Source organism: Apteryx rowi, unplaced genomic scaffold, assembly GCF_003343035.1.
Source record: "Apteryx rowi isolate R43461 unplaced genomic scaffold, aptRow1 scaffold_206, whole genome shotgun sequence".
Lineage (NCBI taxonomy): Eukaryota > Metazoa > Chordata > Aves > Apterygiformes > Apterygidae > Apteryx > Apteryx rowi.
This window is the reverse complement of record NW_020448375.1, coordinates 1339975-1364155: the sequence shown is the minus strand read 5'-3', so window position 1 is coordinate 1364155 and position 24181 is coordinate 1339975. Positions and strand designations below refer to the sequence as shown.

At 36.5% G+C, this 24181-nt stretch overlaps 1 protein-coding gene across 2 annotated transcripts in view; it reads left to right on the top strand.

Moving 5' to 3' along the window:
* Positions 1 to 23540, top strand: part of INPP5F (inositol polyphosphate-5-phosphatase F) — a 48018-nt gene extending 24478 nt beyond the window's left edge. The window contains exons 7-20 of one of the 2 annotated variants that reach the window (XM_026064013.1): positions 987 to 1182; positions 3594 to 3773; positions 5500 to 5567; positions 5972 to 6096; positions 8592 to 8669; positions 9468 to 9588; positions 11521 to 11649; positions 13071 to 13188; positions 13729 to 13927; positions 15031 to 15102; positions 15195 to 15268; positions 16314 to 16442; positions 17161 to 17248; positions 20868 to 23540. In XM_026064013.1, the coding sequence (XP_025919798.1) occupies positions 987 to 1182; positions 3594 to 3773; positions 5500 to 5567; positions 5972 to 6096; positions 8592 to 8669; positions 9468 to 9588; positions 11521 to 11649; positions 13071 to 13188; positions 13729 to 13927; positions 15031 to 15102; positions 15195 to 15268; positions 16314 to 16442; positions 17161 to 17248; positions 20868 to 21999 (2709 nt within the window). In that variant the 3' untranslated portion in view covers positions 22000 to 23540. Of the gene's footprint in view, positions 1 to 986; positions 1183 to 3593; positions 3774 to 5499; positions 5568 to 5971; positions 6097 to 8591; positions 8670 to 9467; positions 9589 to 11520; positions 11650 to 13070; positions 13189 to 13728; positions 13928 to 15030; positions 15103 to 15194; positions 15269 to 16313; positions 16443 to 17113; positions 17249 to 20867 lie in introns of those variants that run through there. The other variant, XM_026064014.1, reaches the window with a different exon arrangement.
* The last annotated feature ends 641 nt before the right edge of the window (positions 23541 to 24181 follow it).

Below are 24181 nucleotides of genomic sequence, written 5' to 3'. Positions count from 1 at the left end.
CGCCTTATTAAGAAGAAGGAGAAATGGAAGACAGCTTATTCTAGTAGGCTAGGCTGTTCTGACATGCAAGAAAAGCTCTGAAGAACATAACTTCTTTGGTAGGATGGTGGGCATACTAATTCTTGCTTATACAACTAGTTTAGAGCAATCAATATTGGCTGAAAGTTTCTTGTCCACCAGCAAGGTGTATTTGTGTGGCAACAAGTTTTGAAAAACCTTCCTAATAAGAAAGTGATACTAATGTTCTCAAACCTGAAGTCTGACTTCTGAGGATGTGCTGTGTGACAATTGGGGAAAAACTGTTTAAAAAAAAAAAAAGTTGACATTCTAGTTTGTTTTGAATTGGAAATATGGTAGAAAATTTTAACTTCCCAACAAGCCATAAGTTCAGGTAAATAGCTTGGCCATCTGTATTTAGTGAATTATTCTCCACTTCTGTGGACATACAGGGTAAAACTGCTTTAAATTGGAAACTAGGTAATACATTTACCTTTTTTTCTGCTTTATCTGAATTGACTGTCTTAATCTTTGACATGAATAGCTATTACTCTAATCTTTTAAACCTTATTTAATAAAACATAATGTTATATGAAAACTTCCTGTAAGGAAGGGGAAAAGAAGCTTTTAAAATTGTGGTAGGAATACTAGGACTTTCTTAAATCCCTAGATAACTGGGAGTAGAGGAGGGCTTTTTGCCTTTTCTTGCTTTACCATCACAGAAATCCTGTTGAGGTGTGGTTTCCCCACCCTTCCCCTGCCGTGCACACACGCCTCTAACCCCATGCTTTAAAATCCCTCCAACCAGCAGAGGGAAAATGCTGGTATCTGTTTTTTCATGAATCGGACACAGATATGACAAAAGCTTCTTAAAAAAATGAAAGAAATATCTAACAACTGTTAATATGCATGAGAAATGGTGGGAGAAATTTATAGGTAATATAAATTAAAACCAATAGGAATGTAAATGTATCTTTTGTAACCTTCAGAATGCTGAAGTGGATTTCTGGATTATACCTATCATACAAGGATTTGTGCAAATTGAAGAACTTGTAGTAAATTATAGTGAATCATCTGATGATGAGAAGAGCAGTCCTGAAACTCCTCAGGAATCAACTTGTGTAGATGACATTCATCCAACATTTTTGGTGGCACTTATCTCACGCCGGAGTCGGCACAGAGCTGGTAAGTAAACATAGTTCAGAGTATCGGAAGGCCCAAATGTTGATAAACAGCTTAGATTGGATGTAAACAGACTTTTTTGAATACTGAAGAAGAATACAGAAGATAAAACTTGGAAGACAGTGCTGTGTTGTTCAGCAGATGTTAATATCCTGTCCAGATATGTGCTATAGCCTTTCCTGCTTTTGGGAGACCAGTAACTGAGGGAGTGTCACTGGTCTCCTCTTGGGCACTGGATGTATCCTTGGAGATGACTGTTCTGGGATAAATTTCCCTGTCCTATTTTCAAAGAACACTTTGTTCTGAACCTTGCTTACAGCTCCAAGCTGATATTGATACTTCAGTGGGCCTGGGTGGGAATGAAACTTTCCAAGGCCTGCCTTTGAAGGCTTGATAGCAGCTCAGTAGGGACTTGAAAAGCACTTGAAGAATCATTTGTTTCTTTTTTTTTTTCTTTTTTTTTCCTCTTTCACCTGAAGGGAAAGTAGGTAAGGCCAAGGTGTGAAACAAGGACCATGCTTTGGTCTTGTTTGTTATTTGACTTATTTTAATAGCAACAAGGCAAATGAAACTTTTCCTGTGTTTCAGAGAACAGGAGGAAAGACTGAATTGCTTTAGTAGGTCCTGTTCAATTCTGACCCTTTCCAGTCTATAAGCACTCTTCTGATATTCTCTACCCAGACCAACTCCTCCTGTCTTTCCTACACAGCCAGTCTTTTAACACATCAGAAGAAAACCTGGTGAGCTTATCCTAATATGAGACTGGCTTTCTCACTGCAGCTTGATTCAATGCATTTAATCCAGTTCCAAGGAAAGCTATTGATCAGAACTTTTCAGAGTAAATATGTGATGGTTCTAGGATAGCATCTAGTTTGCAATAAGTCTTATCTATGCTAAATTGCTTTAAAACATAATGAAACTGAGCTGCAGGGTAAACTGCTCATCAAGTCACTCTTTACTATAATGACATTGTGACCATCTGATTCCTACTTCAGAACACAAACTGTGTAGAGCTTTTTCTCTTAAAACAAGAGGATTGTTCCAGTAGATTGATGCAATGCCTTGAAGACTAAGTTCAAGGTAAAGCTGTGTTTTTAACTAAAATTAAGCATTACTGAATGAATTAAGTGTTCAAGGTGTTTTCATTTATGAAACATTGTAAAATTTGTGAGAAAGTTTCTTAGGCTTTCAAATTAGTATTATGTTATACATACAGTGATTCTTTATTTTTCAGACAGCTTGTTTGTAATAAAACCACATTGCACTAAATTATTAACACACCTAAGACCTTAAGGAAAGGTGCCATGAGACGTAAAGGAAGACAGCTGCTCTTAAGCTTAGAGAAGAAGAGCATAGTGCCTGGGAAAGTTGAGACTTCAAGAGTAAGGGAACTACTCCCCCCCCCCCCCCCCCCCCCCCCCCCCCCGGTGACTTAGTTTGGTTTTGGAATGATGTCATCTGACCTCTAGCAGGAGGGAATAAGCAAAAGGCATCTGAAGCTTTACTCTGAAATCATGGGCCAAAAGCTCCCTCCTGATTAAATTCTATAGAATTGCCTTGCTCCTTTTTGTCCCTATAAAGATCCCTATGGTGGGTATCTTACATTCCCTTTGCTTTCCTATTTCTAATCTCCTCCCCCTCTCCCCTTTATAGCCCTTAGCTGGTGCTGTGGGGTTCAGTTCAGAAGTTTTGGGTCCTGAAGTAGTACTGGGCCCAGCAAAGTTATTCTGATTCTGCAGAACTGAATTTCTGAACTACTTAAACTTTAGACTTGAATCTTTCTATAATTTTTTTTAACTTATTCTCTCCCCTGTCCTTTCTGAAATACAATGAAAGCCTCTCCTTTACCTGATTTCCATATGCAAACACTTACCTGTTGTCTTTAATGACCAGATCAGAGGAAGCTAGGTGAAAAATAGTGTGAAGTAGTATCTGCTCTTACTATGCAGAATTAGATGTCCAGATAAAACAAGAAAAAGCCTTCCCTTTCTATGCTGTAGGATGTGCTAACTTTTGGGCTGCTCATGAGATCTTATTGTGAGAAGCGAAGCATCTGCCAATAAAAGGTGGCCTTTAAGTTCAAGGAAAACACTGAGCACTGAAGTCAAACTTGCTAAATTTGACAGAACAGGAGGTATTTGTATTCTTTAGAATGGACTAGTTATTCTTGCCTTTATAGGCTGTTTGTACAGTGCCAATAAACTGCATTACCCTGTCAACGTACTTACTCTTTCCCCTGGCCTTCATATAATAAACATAAGTTGTGGGGACTGGAAGAAGATACTTCTACTGTTTGATATGGGAGTTTGGCTGGAGCTCTATTCTTGTCACTGTTACTAAAAACACTAACAAAGTTATCTGTGTTTAAGACTAATATTTAAATATGAATTGATCGTTATTCTCATTCCTCCTAGGAATGCGGTATAAGCGAAGAGGGGTTGATAAAAATGGGAATGTGGCAAACTACGTTGAGACGGAGCAACTGATTCACGTCCATAATCATACTCTCTCATTTATTCAAACACGAGGCTCTGTGCCTGTTTTCTGGAGCCAAGTTGGATATAGATATAACCCACGGCCCCGACTGGACAAGAGTAAGTATTTTTGAATGGAATATCTAAAGATCAGAGTTCTGTTAGAAATAGGGAAATTGTAGCATTTCTTTACTAATAGTTTTTCACTGACTCTTTCTAAGAGCTAAGAATAATAGTAGTGACTTGACCCCATTTAACTCCTACTCTAATCCTATGTGGAGCTCTGACTTTATCCCTTGTAAATTCAGAGGGATCTTGAGTTTCAGTATTTAATCAAGTGCCTGTGTCTCATCTTGTTTGTTGCAGTGTTTTCTGGGTTGAGAAGGGAGATATTTGGCTTGCTCTTTGGAGAAAATCTGCTCAGTGATGTCTTAAGAGTACCTCTGTCTGAAGTTAATTTATGCTGAGGTTCTTTCTGTATTAAGAACTGCTAATTCAATGTGGGGAAAACTTAGACACTTCATATTGCACAGTTCTGCAGTATGTCTAAGAATATTGGGGAGACTGAATATGAATGTTAGTATGAACTAGGTATCCATTCCCTGAACTTCCAAAGGATTCCACTGGCCTTTGTATCATCCTAGTAAGTTTAGTATTGTAAAGGAGAAATTTTTCTGGGAAGGATGCTAGTATGTTCATGATCTTGTGGAATCAGAGTGACACTTAATTGGATTGACTGACATCCCAGACTTGTCTTTATAAGTAGGTACTTCTGCTAGTCAAACTTGTATTTACATTCTTCTCTAACTTTAGCAAGTCTAGTTGTCTTCCACTGAAGACTCCAGGGCTGAGAAATCAAGTAATTGGTCCTTTTGTGTGAGGGCTGTGATGCTGGAAATGAAGGGCTGTGTTTCTCCTGTGTTTTGAGTAGGACCTAGTAAAACTTATCTTTTATCTTGCTTAGGAATCTAAGCATAACTCTAGCACATAATCTTAAGCTTATAAACAGTATCCTTCAAGGATTAAGGAAGATGTGTCAATAGATTCAGCTCTTGTGAGTTTACACTAAATACCTGAAAATAACTGGAGAGGGATGATTTGTTGCCAGATCATGGAAAGGTAAACATAAGCTAATTCATAAAGTGAGGAAAACTAGCAAGCTGTAGATAGGGGAAAATCCAAGACTAAAACAGCCCTCCCCCTTTAGATTATATGGAAGCAGCACTTAATTATTTCCATCTGAAAGCTTCTGTGTGGTGACATCTGTTTACAATTCCTTTTTTTGTTCAGCTCTTTTTCTTTCCCAATAGGATTTTTTTTTAAAGGGGAATTACATTTAATTTGATACACTTCTAAGTAGGAGCTGAGACTCTAGAGGATCAGTGGTGCTTTGAATTAAGTGGATAGTGTTTGTGTTTGGCTCCCCCCCCAAAATACTTCGGTCTTCCAGGAGAGTTGGATAACACTTTGAGTGTAGTACATCTTTGCTCTTTCAATAACTGCCTGGCCCCAAAACAAGTATGAACTTCTCTTCTGAAAGGGGTGTGGTACACATATGGAAGAATTCAACAGGCTTAAAGAAAAGGAGTAAGTTGTCCAATGTATTCTACACCAAAAGCGACACAAAACAATTTAAAGAATGGTGTTCCCTTATGTACTCGTAGTAGACCCACTATACTGTAGTTGATCAAACTGATGCAAGACCTTTTATAGAAGTAATTCTATATAATGCATTATGCTGTGCTGCGTAGTTATTTTAGCTTAAATCATACCCAGATGTATACTCTTGATACTTCAAATAGAACTTGTTATCGAACAAACTGTGTAACATTGCTCTGCCTTGCAGGTGAAAATGAAACAGTGTCCTGTTTTCGTGCACATTTTGAAGAACAGCTGAAAAATTACAAAAAGCAGGTGAGTATCACATGAAGTCAAGTCATGTTAAAGTGCAGGAGATCTAAAAGATAAAAAGCCTTTTATTTAAGTTTGCTTTAGACATTTGGAAAGGTGGTGCACAACCAGAATTTTACTAACTTTCTCATATTCTTCAAAGTAACTTCTGAACAGCAGTGATGCATTACAAAAATTTTTAAGCCCCACTTCCAGATACCTGTCTTATCAATTCATAGCTTCTTTGTGTTAACATTCAGGTAGTCAGGTAACTTAGAGCTTATTTGATCTCAAGTACAAACTAGCAAATATAGTAAATTTAGCAAGATGACCTACAAACTTTATATCTTGTCCTATGTGTTACTACATGATATATCTAAGGAAGACATGTTGCAGAAGATGACTGTTATAATTAAACTTTTGAACAGGTTATTATTAACTTGGTGGATCAAACAGGCAGAGAGAAGATTATTGGAGATGCTTACCTTAAACAAGTGCTTCTGTACAACAATCCAAATCTGACTTATGTTTCATTTGACTTCCATGAGCACTGGTAAGACCTTTTAAAAATGTCACTTTGAATCCTTTTCTCATATTAGTGTAAAAGGAGAGCAAGAAGGGAGAGAAGAGCTGTTATTTGTCCATTTCTGTGTGAAACACTTTCTTTTCAAAGAAAAAATACCTTTTGGGAATGAAAGCTGTGTAACAAACTTAAGTTTGGATGACCAAACACTGTTTGGTGTTGTGTGCAACTGATCTCCTTGCCTAGTAAATACGGTGCATGTTTAAAAAAACTTAAAGTTGTTCTGCTTTAAGCAAGGCAATTGCCTAAAACATGCTTTGAACAAAGCTGTGGCTGACCTGCTTTTCAAACTGTGATATTCTGCTCTTAATTCCTTACTAGAAGCTATTCTTCTGTCTCTTGCTTGTTCCTATAGATGCAGTATGGTTCTTCCAAAATCCTGATGCTGTTCTGTGATTTGGTTTGATCCAATATAAATAGTTGCTGTTTTCATGACTCCGCTCTGATGTTGGCATGGACTAATGTAGTGTTCATATGCTCAAGCATGCAATCTGTCACACAGGCATGCATTTCCCCTGTCTCCCTCAAGCAGATTGCAGCTGTGGACAAACTTGGGGTCTGAAAACTGTTCTAAGCTTCATTTTTTGTAACTTAATATGGGGAGTGCATCTGGCTTGAAAAAGGATGCAGCCTTACTAAGTACATCATTAGTAGATATTTTGCCTGAGAGGAAAAAGGAGGGCTCCTCCCCTCAAAATACTAATGCCCTTTAAAAAAAATTCTTTTTTGTAGCACTAACAACATCCTGAATTAATTCTGATTTGATAATTCTTTGTTTACATGAGTTTCTTTCTTTCTTTTTTTCCAAAGAACTGTTATAGCTGTGAAGGCTGCTTCCTGTCGCACTGTGACCATCAGTGTGAACAGAGAACAATTCTGCAAGCACTATCTTTGGGAAATGTGGGTGTGTGTATAGGGGTGTTAATTCTTTAGAATCATTCATAAAGCTGGGCAGGCTATCCCAGTTTCAAAGCTATAATGGTTACTTTTTCTGAGGCTCTTCCTCAAATGAGTATAATGTTGCACATACCTTAATAGTTGCATACTTGTTATTCCTTATGGAATCAGTGTTTTCCCCATAGATACCTAACTGCAGCTTGGGGCTGATCTGATAAGAACTTTTTTGAAGACCAGTGAAGGCATGTAGTTAAAAGCTAAAGCGCCAATCTCCACAGGCATTGCTTAAGAAAGTCAGCCTAACATGCATCCCTTTGGGAGAATCAGCTAGCATTGCGTGTGAATCCATGTTCTCTTTTTATTGCTCAGACCTACTCCTTTTCTGTAGAGGCTTTGAAATTTTTAGGTCATGTTTGATGCTGGAATTAGGAAAATATACGACTGTAGCTTCAGTTAAAATAATAAGAGCTAGATCTCCCTTGGACCTGTATTACCTGAGAACACTAATGTAGGTCAGTTTGCCTTTTCAGTTTGGGCTTTTAATAAGCACTCTGCTTTTCTGCCTTTAATTTAAAAAAAGAAAGAAGAAAAAGTAGGAAAAAGAGGTATATAACATTCATTAAAATACAGTATAGAGATTCTCCCTCATTACAGTATCTACAATGAGAGATGCACTTTATCAGTTTAAATCAAATTTAGATAAGCCATTAGATACTCAGGTAATGAAAGTATTCATATGCACTCACATAAGCTGACATGTTGATCATTATGAAATATAAAAATATGAAACAGCTTTTATCAAAACAGATTCATGTACTCAGTAAACTATGTTGCTTTATCTTACTCTAATTCAAAAACAAATTTTACTATGTCCTTGTTTCCCCACACCTTTGCCTAACAACTTGCATCCATACCTGTCTTTAGCATCCTTCTTTGCTCTGGCTCTCTAGGAAACTGGGTGTTCTTGAAGGTGTTAGCATATATTGCCTAAAACCTGAGTATACTACTTTTCTTAGTTAAATATTCATAGAATCCTGTTCTGAGCAACAGAGAAGGGATCTCTGTCCCTCTCCAACACTAGGTTAAACCACTATGTATATATGCATAGCTGACTAATTTGGAAGAATGGCTGTATGAGATGAAAGGCTATATACCAACCTTTGGCCACTCTTAGATGCATCTTAGATGCAGGGGATGGGAGATCTGAGAGGAGAGAAATGCAAAGCTTCTATCATTCTTTAGTTTGCCCTGCGTGTGCTTTCTTAACTTCTGGCTTGACATTTTTCTCTGCTATCTTCTCATACTATTTATGGATTAATTCAAGAATGCAAATTCTTGAGCTTACAGTTCTGACTCTCTTGTCTCAGATTTAGATGTTTAGCTGTACTTTTAAAATAGCTCTGAATATTGGCTACTACTTAAACTTTCATACTTGTTTGTTGCCTGAGAGAATATCTGTATTTTTCACTTAGCTGAAAACCCATCTGTACCTAATTATTTTATATGATTTAAAAAATAAACCCCGCTACCTTAGTTTGAACTAACTTCTGTGAAATTCTGTATTTTAGCCGAGGAATGAAGTTTGAAAATGTTCAGACGTTGACTGATGCCATTCATGATATTATTCTTGACATGAAGTGGTGCTGGTAGGTACTTACTGTTTTCAGACTACTATGGAATATTTTTAGGAAAAACTAAATACATATTCAGGGGCCTTGAGTTTGTCAAAACTGATCTTTATGTGCCTCTCTTGGTACCTAGTTAGTGCATTAGCACTTCATATTCTGTGTTCTGAAGTGTTTTTGTTCTATACACCTAACAGCAAAATCCTCAGATGCTCTTTTCTGCCTCAAGTTTACTGCCTTTAACTCTTCTAGCTTTTCTTATTTCTAATGTAAAACACTTCATAGCTGATGACCTACAAACCCTAAAACTACAACCTTACTGTTGAGACTAGTAGGCATTCTTGACCTTTAATCTGTACTGATTAAAGTTCGTGTATTCTGAGGATGAATATGGTTGTAGTATTTCATTAATTACTGTATATTGTTCTATATATTCTCTGTGAGTGAAGTGTCCTGTCAAATTATTTTCTGATTTGTGTTTTGGCGGTTAAGTACCTTTTCTTTCTTGAAATCTGTCATTACATATGTATGAATTGAATTAAACATCTGGTTACATATAATATCAAGCTTATGGCCTAAGTAGGCTGTGTTTGGATATCTAGGCTAGACTAGAGAGATGTGGCCTTAAGAAATGAGGGTAATGGGGAACAAAAGTAGCTAATTCTGAATGGGGTGTAGCTAGGATGAAGAGTGATACTAGAAATAATATCACATATGTAAGAATTTTTAATTTCTACTTTTTACTGTTTGCAGAAGCTGATAAATTACACTTGATCTAAAATGTCTTGGTACGACTTTTTTTTTTTTTTTCTTTGAAAGGGTTGATCAAGCTGGTGTTATCTGTAAACAGGAAGGAATTTTCCGGGTTAACTGCATGGACTGTCTGGATCGTACCAATGTGGTACAGGCTGCTATTGCAAGAGTGGTCATGGAACAGCAGGCATGTATAACTAATAAAACTTTTAGAGCTCTAGGTGCCTCAGAACTTAATAATTCATAGGGACATTAAAAAAAAAAATCTTTGTTTGAATAACACTTAAACTAGCCTACTCTGGTGGGGATTTCCCCAAACTGTTTGGGGAACTGTGAAGATGAAAAGGTAGTATGTACAGCTAGAATAAATTAATCATTCTAAAACTGTAATGCCTAGTCTTTCCTTTGAGAGAAGAAAGGACTGGCTATCTTCATCCTGGAGATGATTCTTCTGTTAAAATTTATTCATTTAATAGAAAAGTTGCATGGCAGTGTAAAGTTAATTGTGGTATGAACTCCTGATGTAGAAATCCTGTTCTACAATAACGACTGGGATTTTGTTTTTTACATTGCTCCCCCATCTCAACTCTTCTGTGTGTTACCTCTGAGAAGTCACAGGCAGTCTTTCCAATCTAAGAGTCATAGATTTTTGGAAAGGACTACAGTAGTCACTACTGTAGTATTAGATGAGATAGTGTGCTGCTTTGTTCCCAATTTATAGCTGAAGTGCTTCAAAACAAATTCATAACTGAGAAATGCCCTAAGCTTTATAAAGTGACTGACATGAAGTGAAATATTGTTACATGAATCCTTGCCTTTGCATTTCCTGGGAACTATGTGATGTGTTTTGTCTCTGCTGGGAGCTTGATAGTGTTTTCAGAGTTGAATAGCCTTGTATAAATTGTTATCTTGCTCACAAATAATGCTCGAGCACTTTTTTTAAGCTGCTATTGTAAGCCAAACTTTGCCTATGAATTAGCCCTACAAGTTATCCCTACAGTCAGCCTAAAATTTAGTGACTGCACTGCAGTTACTTATAGTATTTACTTCAAAATGGGAAGTTGTACTGCTTTACCAATTAATTAGGTGGAAAAAGGCTTAAGTTCATGTAATACCTGAGACTTCTCTTGGAAAAACTTAAGTACTGGTTGTTTTCAATAGTAATGCATCTTGCTTTCAGTATCAGTGTTAAGCAGTAACTGTCCAAAATGCACAAACTTTATGAATAAACATAACATATGATGTCACTACTAAGGCTTTCTTTTGGGAGGTCTAAATTTGAAGTTGAAGTGACCAAATTTGTTCTAGTGTCCAGAAGCAAAAGATGAAGTCTCTATAGTGTGCTCCTTCTTGTGACTGGAAGGAAAGAATCTATTTCCTTATTTTTAGACCTTCAAGGTTATGAAAGCCATTGTTTTTAGTTATTTGTGTTTCATTGATCTTGCTTTGTTTTACAAGCTGCATTTTTAATCTGATATTCTTATCAATGGCATGATGCTGTTAAAAAGGTGTAAATTAGCTATTAGCCTTAATCTTAAAGGTTAAGTTAACCCACAGCAATAATGTAATTGTAACTTTATGATGAGCCATACTGTTAAAGTTCCTTGGTTGTGGGTGTTGAAGTATATAGTGCAGTTTTTTCAATCCAGAAATGAAATCTTGCTGCTCTTTTCTATTCTAAGTGTAAAACTGAAGCTCCTTGCTTTACAATGAAAAAAATTGTGACACGACTTTAGCAAAGGGGGATACAGCTTGAACAAGTTAAGTTGTAACATCTGTTTGTTTTTTTTTTAATGGTTCCCTGTAGAAAACGGAAGCATTTCCTCTATTTTAAGTAATCTAGAACAACTTGTTTTCCTTCAGCTAATTTTTTTTGAAGATGCGTTAAATATGAAAGTAGAAATTTATTACTGCTGCTTCCAATGGTGATTCTTTTGATGTGATGTTTAACAATGAACTTTATCTGATAGTGAGCAGGATGGTCTCTTTTTTTTTTTTTTTTTTTTTTAAGGCTATTTAAAACTTGCATGTTTTTCTTAATTGTTAAGTATTTATCAAGTATTGATATTGAGAATGACTTTATCTTGAACCTTATGTTAATAAGTATATCAAATTCCAGCTCAAAAAACTGGGTGTGATGCCACCAGAACAGCCTTTGCCAGTGAAATGCAATAGAATCTACCAGATAATATGGGCGAACAATGGAGATGCCATAAGTCGGCAGTATGCTGGCACAGCAGCTTTAAAGGTAAAGGGTAGAGTATTATCTGTTATGATGTTTAATAGTTTATGTAATAGCTTTTATGACCAACAGAAAACTCCTCTGTACATAGCAAAATTAGCCACATACTCTGCTTGCTTGTTCTTGGAGACATGTGGGGCCTTTCAATAAGAGAACAATTTGCGTTGGACCTAGTGTGAATGAAGGAAAGCCTTGAGCAGCAAGCACTGCTGCTAGTGCTGGCTTAACTTCATTCTGTTAGTGTTAAGTCTAGATACAAAACAGCTGAGCTAAGAGTTTAAGATCTATAAGCATTTAAACATTAATGTGCTTAAACTGAAGCACAATAGTTATAGTTCTGTGAAGCTGTCTGAGGGACTTAAGAGCAGGCTAGGTAGGTATTGATTAGTTATATTTTTGTTAGTTGTAGTGCAGTCTACCAAGATCAGAAATTGGGCATGAAACTCCTTGCAGGATTAGTGATCTCTGAAGAGCCATAGGCTTATGAGATACTTTCTGTGTATATAGTCACTGGTGGAACAGTCTGAGTATTCCCAGTACTTGGTGTTGGAAAAACCTGTACACTGGAAATGCTTAAGACATAAATCTTTTTTTTTTCTTTCCTCTCTCAGCTGAACTTTGGTTAGTCTATTACACTTCTGTTTCTTGCAGAAAATCAAAACAGCCTGACAGTCTTGTCTTTATTATGAGTATTTGACTCTAAATCTGGAACGCAGAGCTTCAGTTTATAGGCTTAAATTTTCAGCTTGGAGATCTCCATATTCACTAATGATGTCCACAGACTAAAGTGATTTTTCACTTCCATTTAACACTTGAATTTTCAATTTCTTTTATTTTGAAAGTGAAGTACACTTGAAATGCTTTTAATACTAGTTGGCATGGCTTTTAGAGCTGCTTTTAGAGCAGCTACTACCTGACTTTTTTTAGTCCGAAAACTGTCAGGATCCTCTAGTAAAGTGACTGCTTTTTTTTCTTCAGGATTTTATACTTGTCTTGCTCTGGTAGCAGAAGCAAAAAAGATGCAAACCTTCCTTCAGTAAGCTCTAATCTTCTCCATCGTTCCAATACTGCTTTTTTTTAAGTATAGGACAATAATTTTGAGGTATTCGGACATCCCAGCCTGATGTCTTAAATGTTTCACTTTAATCTTAGTTGGTATATATGTCCAAATTATTATTTTTTTTAGGATATTAGATAGAATCCTAGGCCTGTCAAAAGCATAAGATACTCTGAAGAGTCAAACATACTGTAAGAAATAAAGGCTCTTTGAAAATATATTTTAAACTTCTATATGAAAGAGTTACTTGAACTTCCTTTTTGAGTTGTCATCCATTCTGTTCTAAGTTTCAAAACGCTAAAGCTTTTGAGAGCCAAGACTGCTGCTTCAAAGTTCTGTGTCTGCATGATTTCAATGTCTTATGCAACAGGGTGACTTCACAAGGACTGGTGAAAGAAAGCTGGCAGGAGTAATGAAGGATGGAGTAAATTCTGCAAACAGATACTACTTGAATCGTTTCAGGGATGCTTATAGGCAAGCAGTCATAGGTAAGAGTAAAATTCCATCCTCAGCTGAATTATTGAACTTATAAAAGTTTACCAAAATCATCTTGGCTTTGTCTTTTGACTGTTCTCTAAACTTTAAAAGTGCCTTAGGTGTGTGTATATACTGTTCAAGTCTATCCAGTGGGCACCACATAAAACAGTCATTATGTGGAGATTAAACACCAGTCAGCTGGATTATATGCAGTGTAGATCAGTGTAGAATTTGTTCATAACTTATAATATTAAATGTCTTGTCATATGTTCTGCTTTAGACAAAAAAGGTCAAATTTATGTAGCATGGGTTGTAAAGGCTTCAAATTTTAAGATACTTTTTAAAATGTGTATGGCTGAACTTTCTGTATAGAATGTTGGCTGAAATTGCAAACTTGGTAGGTGTAATACTGTCTTCTCTCAATGAAACAAGAGTTCAATGCTCCATACTGCATTGCTTTAAGAACCATTCTGAAGGCATTTGCAAATCAGACTGCTGCTGTATATCTTTTAATTGTTGCCTTCTCCTTATTATCTCCCTTTTTAATCTAGATTTGATGCAAGGTATACCTGTAACAGAGGATCTTTACTCCATATTTACCAAAGAGAAAGAGCATGAAGCCCTGCACAAGGAGAACATGAGAAGTCACCAGGAACTGATCAGCCAGCTGTTGCAGAGTTACATGAAATTGCTTTTACCAGATGATGAAAAATTTCATGGAGGATGGGCACTTATTGACTGTGATCCAAGGTTTGCTGAATAAAGTCATAACTGATCAACTGCTACCATGACACTTCTGCTACTACTGATATTTTAAATGACTAGTCTTAATTTGTTGCTTTAATAGCTGATATGTTAAACATGATACAAACGGGCAGTTTTCTGGAATGATTGACTCCTTGAAGGATTTGAATACTTGTAATCTTACAGTAGACTTCTAAAAAGTGGCTTGTGCTGAAAACATGTGAGAAGTTAAGTGCAGTCAAGGTCTTCCAAAATAAACTTTTTCAAAGTGCCATAAAAATGGTGCATAAAGGAGTTAAGTTTGAGGAAATTGCCTGGTTATGCATCCATTTGCTTAATATTGCCAAATTGTGGTAGGCACCAGGAAGAGAACTTTTAACCACTCTTAGCTCTAGAAGAGGCTGTTTTTCCTTATTGCTTTATAGGGGAAGTGTAACTTGACTGCAAATCCATATCTTATTAGGTTAAACTTTTGTCTAATGGGTCTGGTATGAAAGCCTAGAGTTCTCTTCATGAAAAGTAGTGAATACAAACTAATTTCATTGATAAGTCACCTTATCAAGTTTAGAGTACGCTAACTTGTACAAGAAAAATAATGGTTAGGTCTTTTGCAGGTTAAACTTTAGCATCTAAACCAGTGAAGGATACTCACGCACCCACAACTCATCATGTGAATTGAGTCTATGCATCTTTCTTTCCTTCTTCAGTATTTTTAATATGTCCAAAAAGCGAACTATTGCTGACCTGATCTTAAACTTGATATCCAATAGCTTAAATAATAGAAGGATATCTCTAGGGCTAGGAGAATATTACTGTGTGCATGGGTCCTGCTTACACTATGGCAAGTTTAACTTTGATAAAGCAGTTTTGTCTTACTAAGAGTGTCTTGTCTTTATCTGTTGGGTTTTTTAGTGGGTCAATTTATAGTCAATGAAAATTGCAATGTACAAGCTATGGACAGATAGCATCACACAAGATAGCGTACCAAAATTGAAGTCTGTTGTTCTAATGTGTCTTTAATTATAAAAGTGTCCCAAAAATATACTGGGGATCAATTACAGTTGTACCAATACCCCCTACTCTATTGACTTTTTGTTTTCCTCCTTTAGTCTCATTGATGCCACTCATAAAGATGTGGATGTTCTGCTGTTACTTTCTAATTCTGCCTACTATGTGGCCTAGTAAGTTACCATTGCTCTTACCCTGTGTAACTTGTTTGGAGTAGCTTTGCTCTGGATTAGCACGAAACACTAAACTCTGACTCTCTTTCTAGCTATGACGATGAAATCGACAAGGTGAATCAGTACCAAAGGTTAAGCCTTGATGCTCTGGAAAAAATAGAGATAGGTAAGAGCTGAGTCACCCTATATCTCTGTTTCCTAAGGTGCTCTTAAAAAAAGCTTGAGCCAGTTGGCCAAAACATTCTACATGATATCCTGAAACATAAAGCCTCAATACACTGCCTATCTCCTGGGTAGTCTACTGTAGCTAGAAATGTGCTGTCTTGCTGTTAACAATTACCAAGCTTGAGCCTGCGCGTTCTCTCACAATCATGACTTCTGTCAGAATGCCTTCTGGTATGCTCGAAATGGGAACTGATACGTGATAGGTCTCTAAAAATGTTCCCTTTTTTCAAACTCTTCTAAACAATTTAATTATCAAAATCAATTTAATTACTTATCAAATTGCAAACAATTTGATCAATGTAGTCACAGGTATGTGTATATGATATACACATACTCCCTTTGATCCAAGCAGAGCAGACAGTTCTGAGTAATACTTATGTAGACCTTTGTTTCATAGCTTTTTAAAAATTCTTCTTTAGCTAGGTCTAAGTTACACTACAGTGACCACACTTCATTTTTCAAAATTAAAAAAAAATTCTCAGTTTGAGAGAGATTCCCTAGCTTAAGTGGGAATACACCTAAAAACAGCTGTGTTCTGGTTTTAACAAACTCATTGTAAATGTGCTTTAAGGGGGGGGGTAAAGTGTGCATGATTTAACATTCAGAACTGTGTGCAGCAAAGAAAAAAGCCATTTATAACTAAAAACGTGCTATTATGAAATCATCTTGTTATGCTGATTAATTTGATTAGAGTATAGCATCCACAGGTTAAATCCAGCATTATCAACTGATGGTACAGTTAAAGTAGGTGTGGTATTTCTGTTTCTATTGCTGAAGCAAAGCCTTTTCAGTTGAAGAGAAGGGAGGGAATTCTAACACGCCCCCCCCCCCCCGGCCAATTTCATTATGTATGTGCAGTTCTTTAGAGTTCAGTGGGAAGGTCTGTCTCACTTCTTTATTGTGGATTAATATTCTGAGTTACAGAAACATCTAGACCAAATACCTTATCAAAAAAGTAATTTCTAACTTTCTGGTTTATTTTTCAGGACCTGAGCCTACTCTCTTTGGCAAACCCAAGTTCTCTTGCATGAGGCTGCATTACAAATACAAAGAAACAAGTGGATATTTTCATACCCTTAGAGCTGTGGTACGCAACCCTGAAGAAGATGGAAAAGGTTTGTTTCATATGTGAAAGCTTTATAGTTGAAAGTTTACTCGATATACTAATATTTATCTTCATGCAAACACTGTTCTCCATGACTCTTGGAGTAACTTCTAAAGAAAGATAAATTTTAATACAACCCACTTCTCTGCTGGGAGAAGAAAAATACCTATATGTGGCTTCCTGTGTGAACACTAAACTACTACTGTTTTAATACAAAGAAACATAGAATTCAGATATGGTTTTAAAGCAATATTTTTCTATCTAAACTGGACGTTGGAGCGTTGTCTTTTGCTCCGAAAATTGATAAAACAGACAAGTTCCTAGAGTGGAAGAAATGGATTTAGTTAATGAAATTGATAACTAGAAATGTCTTCTTGCTTAACTAAATTAAGTGAATACTAATAGGAAAGAAATCACTTACCTGGAGCACTGAGTTTTGTCAACAAGGTTTAGAATAAACATAATTCATATTTTGTTGGTTCTCTCACTTCCAGGATACATCTTTTGGGGAGGGAATTCACTTATATCCAGGCTTCAGGGCTTAAGGAGAATCTATTCTTTCCTTAAGCTTATTTTGTAAGCTTTTAAATTTGAATTGCAACTTTTGGGGTTCAACTACTAGAGGAAAATAAAATTAATATTTCATTAAGTGAGAGTCTAATTTTAGATTTCAAAATATAGGATTTTAGGCTTTTTAAGAGTCTCACAGGCTGCTAATTGGATTTCAGACACTCTTCAGTGCATTGCAGAAATGCTGCAAATCACAAAGCAAGCAATGGGATTAGATGTGCCCATTATCGAGAAAAAGCTAGAGAGGTGAGTACTTCTGTGTCCCACTTTTTCTCTCTTCTCAGTGGCTACCAGTTCATAGTAAGTCATGCATGAGATCTACCAGAAACTGTTCTGTTTCCTAGCTATTGCACTAGGAATGAATTTGTTTTTATACTGCTTTTGATTACCACTGTCTGCAGGGGTTTATCTAAAAGTATAAGAAAGAATATCTTCCATTGATTTCCATATACTTAGGCTCAGGCCACCTTTGTACATGTGTGCTTACATATAAACAACATTCACTATGATTTCAAGTGACACTGTGAATTAATAAGTTCAGACAGGACAAATTAGACTTGACAGATTAATCATGAACCATCTAATCTGTTTTATTAGCTCTGTAGTAAGAATTCAGCCTGTGAAATAAGGCTGGTTTGGATTCTATTGCAGTTGAGTATTTAGCAAAGCAAGATAACATTACAGGTCTTGTGTGAAAACCTACATAGAAGTTGAGGTGATATTCAACCCTTATTTAAAAAAGCTTATCTTGCATCAGTAGACAGAATATTTCTCAAAATGTGGAATTAGTGGTTTTGTGGGGGGTGTGTGTGTTTTTTCTTTGGAGACTGGACTTATTTATGAACCTACACCATGGAAAAAATCTTCAGTATCTCACTGAAGAGTGTATGAAAAAATAGTAGAATAGCATACAGGAATGTAATGATGCCAGTACTTAGTATAGTAAATACAAGAACTCCATAGAATTACGAAGGTTTTGGTTTTATTGCTTGCTTCATCAGGCTCTATAGAAACAGATAAATGCAAGAATTGTGGTATAAAGTTAAAAGCAAAAATGAAGAATATAGTCCACTTTTCAAGAAATATAAACATCTTTGCCTCTGATTTAGTTAGTGTTATTTCTGCAGTGGCTGGGAGTTAAACATCTGAACTCCTTGTATGTGTTGGTCAGAATGGGCACGCAAGCTTATACTTCGCAAGCCTGTTAAGAGAAGAGGGCACATGAAAGCAGAGTTGACAATTAAGGGTATTTACTAGAATTTTTGTAGGCAGTGTTGCTTTTATTAAAAAGAAAAAAAAAAAAACCTCTGGAGTACAAAACTTGCATGGGAACTGTAGCTTGTTTTTTTTGTTTTTTTTTTTGTTTTGAGCATGAAATCCAACAGTGTCAGTGGATTCTGTTCATAGCAGCTGGTAACCAGAGCAGTCTTTTCCTTTACAAGCTGTGAACAATTTTGTGTTTTTTAATATATTCTTTTGAATGTCGCTCTTACTGCTTTGTCACCTAACAGTGCAAATTTGTTATGTCACTGCTAATATGTAGCAATATTGCAAATGACAATCACAAGTATGACAAGTGAGGAGTTGCCATAGGGCAAGATTAATGTTAGTGTTTTGTCTTTTAACAGTGGTGGCTTGTAATTTGTGGGAACTCTTTGATTTGTTCATATTCATTTTATTCACTGCAAAATGAATATCATGCTTGACAGGGAGGAGGCTGGCATGCTGAAAAGAACTCCTTTGCTACACAAGCTCAGAATACTTATTATGGCTTGGGAGAAAAATGCAATGATTTCATATTATTTGCTAACAGATAATTGTATTTGACAAAGTTTAGACTAATTGTGATGATGAAAATATTCCATGTAAAAGGCAGTCTCTTTTTGGGGTCAGAACTGATATTTGTTGGAATAGATGAGCTTTACATTGAAAGGACCTCCAGGACACTTGCTTAAATGGGAGTTCCTGAGAACTACAGGCCTTCTAACAGGTACACAGACTGGTACAGGATTAACACCAAAATGTAGTTTTATCACCAAAAGAAACCCCATTACCTATTTCTTTAAGTTTAATCCTTTTTAAGACAAAAGGTATCCTTCAGTCTCTGTTCTCAAAGTGCTATGTTATCTTTTTAGCTTATTTCCATGAGTCCAGTAAATATTTAATAATCTTTCTTAGAGGATAGCTGATGGGTGCTGTTTCTCAGTGAATGAGAAGGAAGTTTATTAGGGTATTTCACTCTGAAATATTAGTTTAATATTGGAGAAGGTAGAATGGGAGCACAATTAATTAACTTTGTATGGGAAGATGCTTCTCACAGACAGGAGATAATTCAGTACTGGGTATTCCCCCACATGTGCACCCCCCCCCCCCAAACCCAGTAGTTGTGATTTTGAGACAATATAGAAAACAACAGTCCAAGGTGTGTTCTAGATGACTTCTCTTTAGAAAAAAGGTCACAAGGAAATTTGACCTGACACTGAGTAAACAATGAAGTTGAAATCATCCTTCCAACACAGGATGACAGCCACATAAGACTTTAGGAAGGCAAATGTGAAGGTTTAGTCTGGGAAGAAGCTTTCAGCTCCACTGGTAAGGAATACCAAGGCTCCAGTGCTAGTGAAGATGCAGTAGACATAATTGCTCCTGAAATAACAATGTGAGGAGAAATCTAAAAGGGTTTGAAGTAAGTCTATGGTAGACATGAACATACTGAACAGGGAAGAGAAGGTGGCTTGTAGGCACTACTGCTGATAAGTAGCTAGACTTATCTGTAGCTAATGGAAGCTTTAGAAACGTATTTGACTCTGCATATTTTTTTGAGGCTAAAGAAAGGTGCTATTGCTAGTGTATTTGGACATGAATAAAGAACATGGGGAACAGAAAGGTGGTTGAAAATGAATAGATAAACAATGGTGACAAGGCAAGCTGAATCACTCTCTTCTTGCAATTTCTGATCTGTTGAGAATGTATGTCTTTTTCCAACACTTCTGTAGCATACAATAAAGACAGTGATGTTGAACAGCAGATCAACAATTTCCATTATGAAACTGTCAGTGAACTTTTTTGGCATGGGTTTTTGAGGGTTTTCTTTTTTGAGCTGTTTGTTACTAAAACATTGGTATTGAATATCCAAAAAAACCCAAAAGCTAATTAGTTCTGTTCTAAAAGTTAAGTTCACTGTCTGTAACTAACTTGAACAGAAGTAAGCCATATATGTAAATATTGGTGAGGTGTTAACATTGAGGAATGATGAAGCAGAAATAATAGAGGAAGGTTAGCTGAAGTTCAGCAGATGCTTTACCAGCTGATATGTAACATGTTCCATGGACCCTTCCAGTTCAGACTGCAAAAGCTGCTAAAAAGTGTATTGTGTAGCACAAACATAAGTTGACAAGGAAAAACTATTAGGGCACCTATTTCAACAACTTTTCCCCTGCATTGATTGTTGGGCTAATATTTCAGTTTCTCTTTCAGGCTGAATAGAAAGTATAGCAACAACTTTTGCTTCTTACAGGCACTATAGATTGTGAATATTTATTAAATCTGGATACTGAGTACAGCATAAATAATGTCAGGGTTATAAACACATATTTAAAATCCAGTTTTGTCTAAAACTAAAAATGTCTGCATGAGCTTGCTTTTCTCCTTGCTAAAGTTCTTTAGCAACCCTTCTTTGTTTTTTTCTTACTGTATTTTAATTTGTTTAGTTTACTTGGGTACAATTATGTAAGGAAAAGTTGTAGTTACTCACTAAAATGTCCATCTCTTATGAAAATAGAAGATGGAAGATGGTGAATACTTGGTATTTTAAGGAAACTGCTTTGTTAATTGTACATTGGAGAATTTCTTTTTCTTCCTCCAGGAAGAGCAGTAAACCTCATGAAGACATCATTGGCATTCGGTCTCAGAACAGAGGGTCCCTGGCCCAAGGCAAGAATTACTTACTGAGCAAGTTTTCATCTCTCAATCAGAAAGTAAAACAAACCAAATCCAATGTAAACATTAGCAATCTTCGGAAGTTAGGCAGCTTTACCAAACCTGAAGTGAAAGTCAATTTTTTAAAACCAAATTTGAAAGTTAATCTTTGGAAATCAGATAGTAGCCTTGAAACTCTAGAGAATCCAGTGGTAGATACTAAAATTCATACTGAATCTGATATAGAAATATCAGATAATGATTCATTCCATTCAGATGACTTCCTGACTAACTCTAAATCCGACGAGGACAACCAGTTAACTCCCTCTCTAGAGAACATAGGGCAGACAGACTATGTGCTGCCTAGCTGTGGTATTATTGCTTCAGCTCCCCGATTAGGCAGTCGGTCCCAGTCTATAAGCAGCACTGATATGAACATTAGCATTCACATTCCATCTGAGATTCACGTCACTCAGGCTAGCACATCTGAATGTGAAGACATACCCATGCCTTCTGCTGACGATGTGGAGATGGAATTTGCTAAGCCTATTGATGTGTACTGCCAGAGGTTTGTACATGATGCTCAAAATAAGATAGCTGTTTTGGAGGCTGAGGCTGGCTCTCAAGAGCCCCATCAAGTAATAAATCAAACCAGCGATAATACTTCTAAAAAGGCAGAAACTAAGGCTGAAACTATCAGAGACATTCCTTCGAGGCCATCAAAGTTGGATGTACAATCTTCTGAGCCAGATCCTCAGCTCTTAGCTGTTGATGGGACCTACTCCAGTAAATCTCATAAAAGCCCAGGATCTGCATCTGGTATGCTTGAGACAGGACTCCATATGACTCCTTCTCCAGCTGACAGTAACAGCAGCAGAGCTGTCTCTCCCTTTGCTAAAATTCGTAGTTCCATGGTCCAAGTTGCTAACATCACACAAGCAGGATTGACTCAAGGGATTAATTTTGCTGTGGCAAAGGTCCAGAAGAGCCCTGCGGAACCAGAAGCTATAAATGAAGTCAAGCAAAAAGAACTGAAAGAAATGTTTACACAATGCCAGACACGAATAATTCAAATTTAGTTGCTAATTTGGGAAATATTCTTCTCGTTGTGGCTTTTAATACAATACTAAAAAGGTTACATCAAAGCTCATTGTAGTATGAACTGCTACTGAATACTGGGATCAAAAACATAATTTGTTTACAGGAAGTGTGTGATGCAAATGAATTTGGTTCTGACCAAGCTTCAGAATTCCTGTAAGCAGCTGAGACAAAAGAAGGGAAAACCATGTTTAAACAGGTAGCCTAGACACTGGGATTTATAAGCATGCTGTCCATCTTAAATGTGTTGCACAGGTTTTTCTGAGACTAGTTTTGTAGGTCCTCTGACTTATGTAGAGAGTATTTATACTAAAAGGGTGATACTGCACTTCTGTGACCTTACTTACCTTGCACTGCACCAGCAAAATAACTGATAAATTTACATTTTATTTATTTTTGGACTAGTATTTTTACTTATTTCCATTGGAARTTTTAGACACAGCTTTCTATGAATTGTGCCTCTACAATGGGAATTGATGTTTTTTTGTTGTATTTGGGTATGTTAGCCAGGAATTTTTTTCCTTTCTGCTATCCTCTTCCTCACTTCCTGGGACACTTTCAGGAAAGAGTAAGTATACTGATGCAATCTGAAATATCCATGATCCTGCAGTGCAAATTTAGTTTGTAGATTTTTTTTTTTTCTCTTCCTTTTTGCTGGGTAAGGGGGAAATGGAGTTAATAACCTCTAATTGTCTTGCCCAATGTTAAAGCTATCCTGTTCCCTTTCTCCAAACTCCTAACACTGTCAATCTATCTGCTCTAATTTTTGACTCAGTATAAAGCAGGACAGTTAACAGACCTTCAGGCAGTGTGGCTCTCTGTGGGTGTGCTATAATGTTGTGTGTGTGGTTTTCTTTTTTTCCTACACTGTATTCTAACTGCCCAGATGCAAAAGCTCAAATAACTTCTTCCAAAACAGAAGTAAAATACTGTTCCATGAAATCAGTGTTGACAATGGAGCATAGCTGTCAGAATGTCTAATCAAATTCATTACTAACTCAAGCTTTGCATACTTGCTGACTAAGGCTAACCTTCCACTTATGCTGGGAATTGGTTAACAAACTTACATATGTGTGTGTCAAAGGATTTAGTCTATCTAGATTACTCCATCTTTCCTGGATATGCCTTGCAATGCCATTCTAGTATAGGGCATTATCCAAAAGCTAGTGTAAAGCAGGATCTTACTATGCTGTAGTTCATAACTTTACCCACCATTATAGAGCCAGTGCCTCTGTGTTCTAGTACATGTACTGTAGATAAGCTGCACGTGGTGTTCTAAAAAAAAGTGTCATATGGGTATTACTGTCTTAAAACTTCTCTTGTGTATCTGAAATGATTATCTACCAAGCCTGATTGTCTGAAACTTTGATAAACAAGTTTGACTTATTTATTTGTTTTACTAAAGTGATGTGGTTTTGGGTTTTTTTGAGCGTCTAAACCCGTGGCTATATTTAAAATACTGTTGTATTTTAATGTGAGCAATATACATGAGATATTTTAATAAAAAAAGTGGAATCAAATACTGCTTGGCACATCATATTATCAACAAATTTGGCACATCATTGGATATGCTACTCCAGCTTTTAGGGGGTCAAGTTTAGAAGGGTGGGGGGTCTTCCCCTTGACTTTTTTATGGCCAAGAGTCAGGGAACACATACATATTTTAATTAAATCTTTAATCCTTTTCTTCTAGTTTTGTGCTGCTAGAAGCTGGGCTTCAGAAAAAGCAAGTCATAAACATTCATAAAATATACTCTTAAATTGTCTAAGTCTTGGTACTTGTAATGCTTCTGGGGAAGGGAGAGGAAATTCCACATCCTTGGAGTGCCTGGAAAATACTCTGCCATTATTTTGGTAGGAGGAAAAAACTGATCTGTGTAAATTCTTGCACAGTGACTACTTATCTAAAACTATTGTTAAAATTTATGATGCAAGACTGCAAGGGTACCAATATCTGAAAAGTCATTCCTCTGTTTAAACTTCATGCTTTCYTTAAAAAATCTGGGGCATATCTTCCAGGAAATTTAGTTCCTGATCTGCTGTATTAGTCTATCAGTTTGACTTGCAAGTATAATTTCCTTTCAGCTTATGAATTACATAATACTTATGAACATTGGACAGTCTCAAACCACATCAGCATGCACTGAACCCTCCTATCAGCAG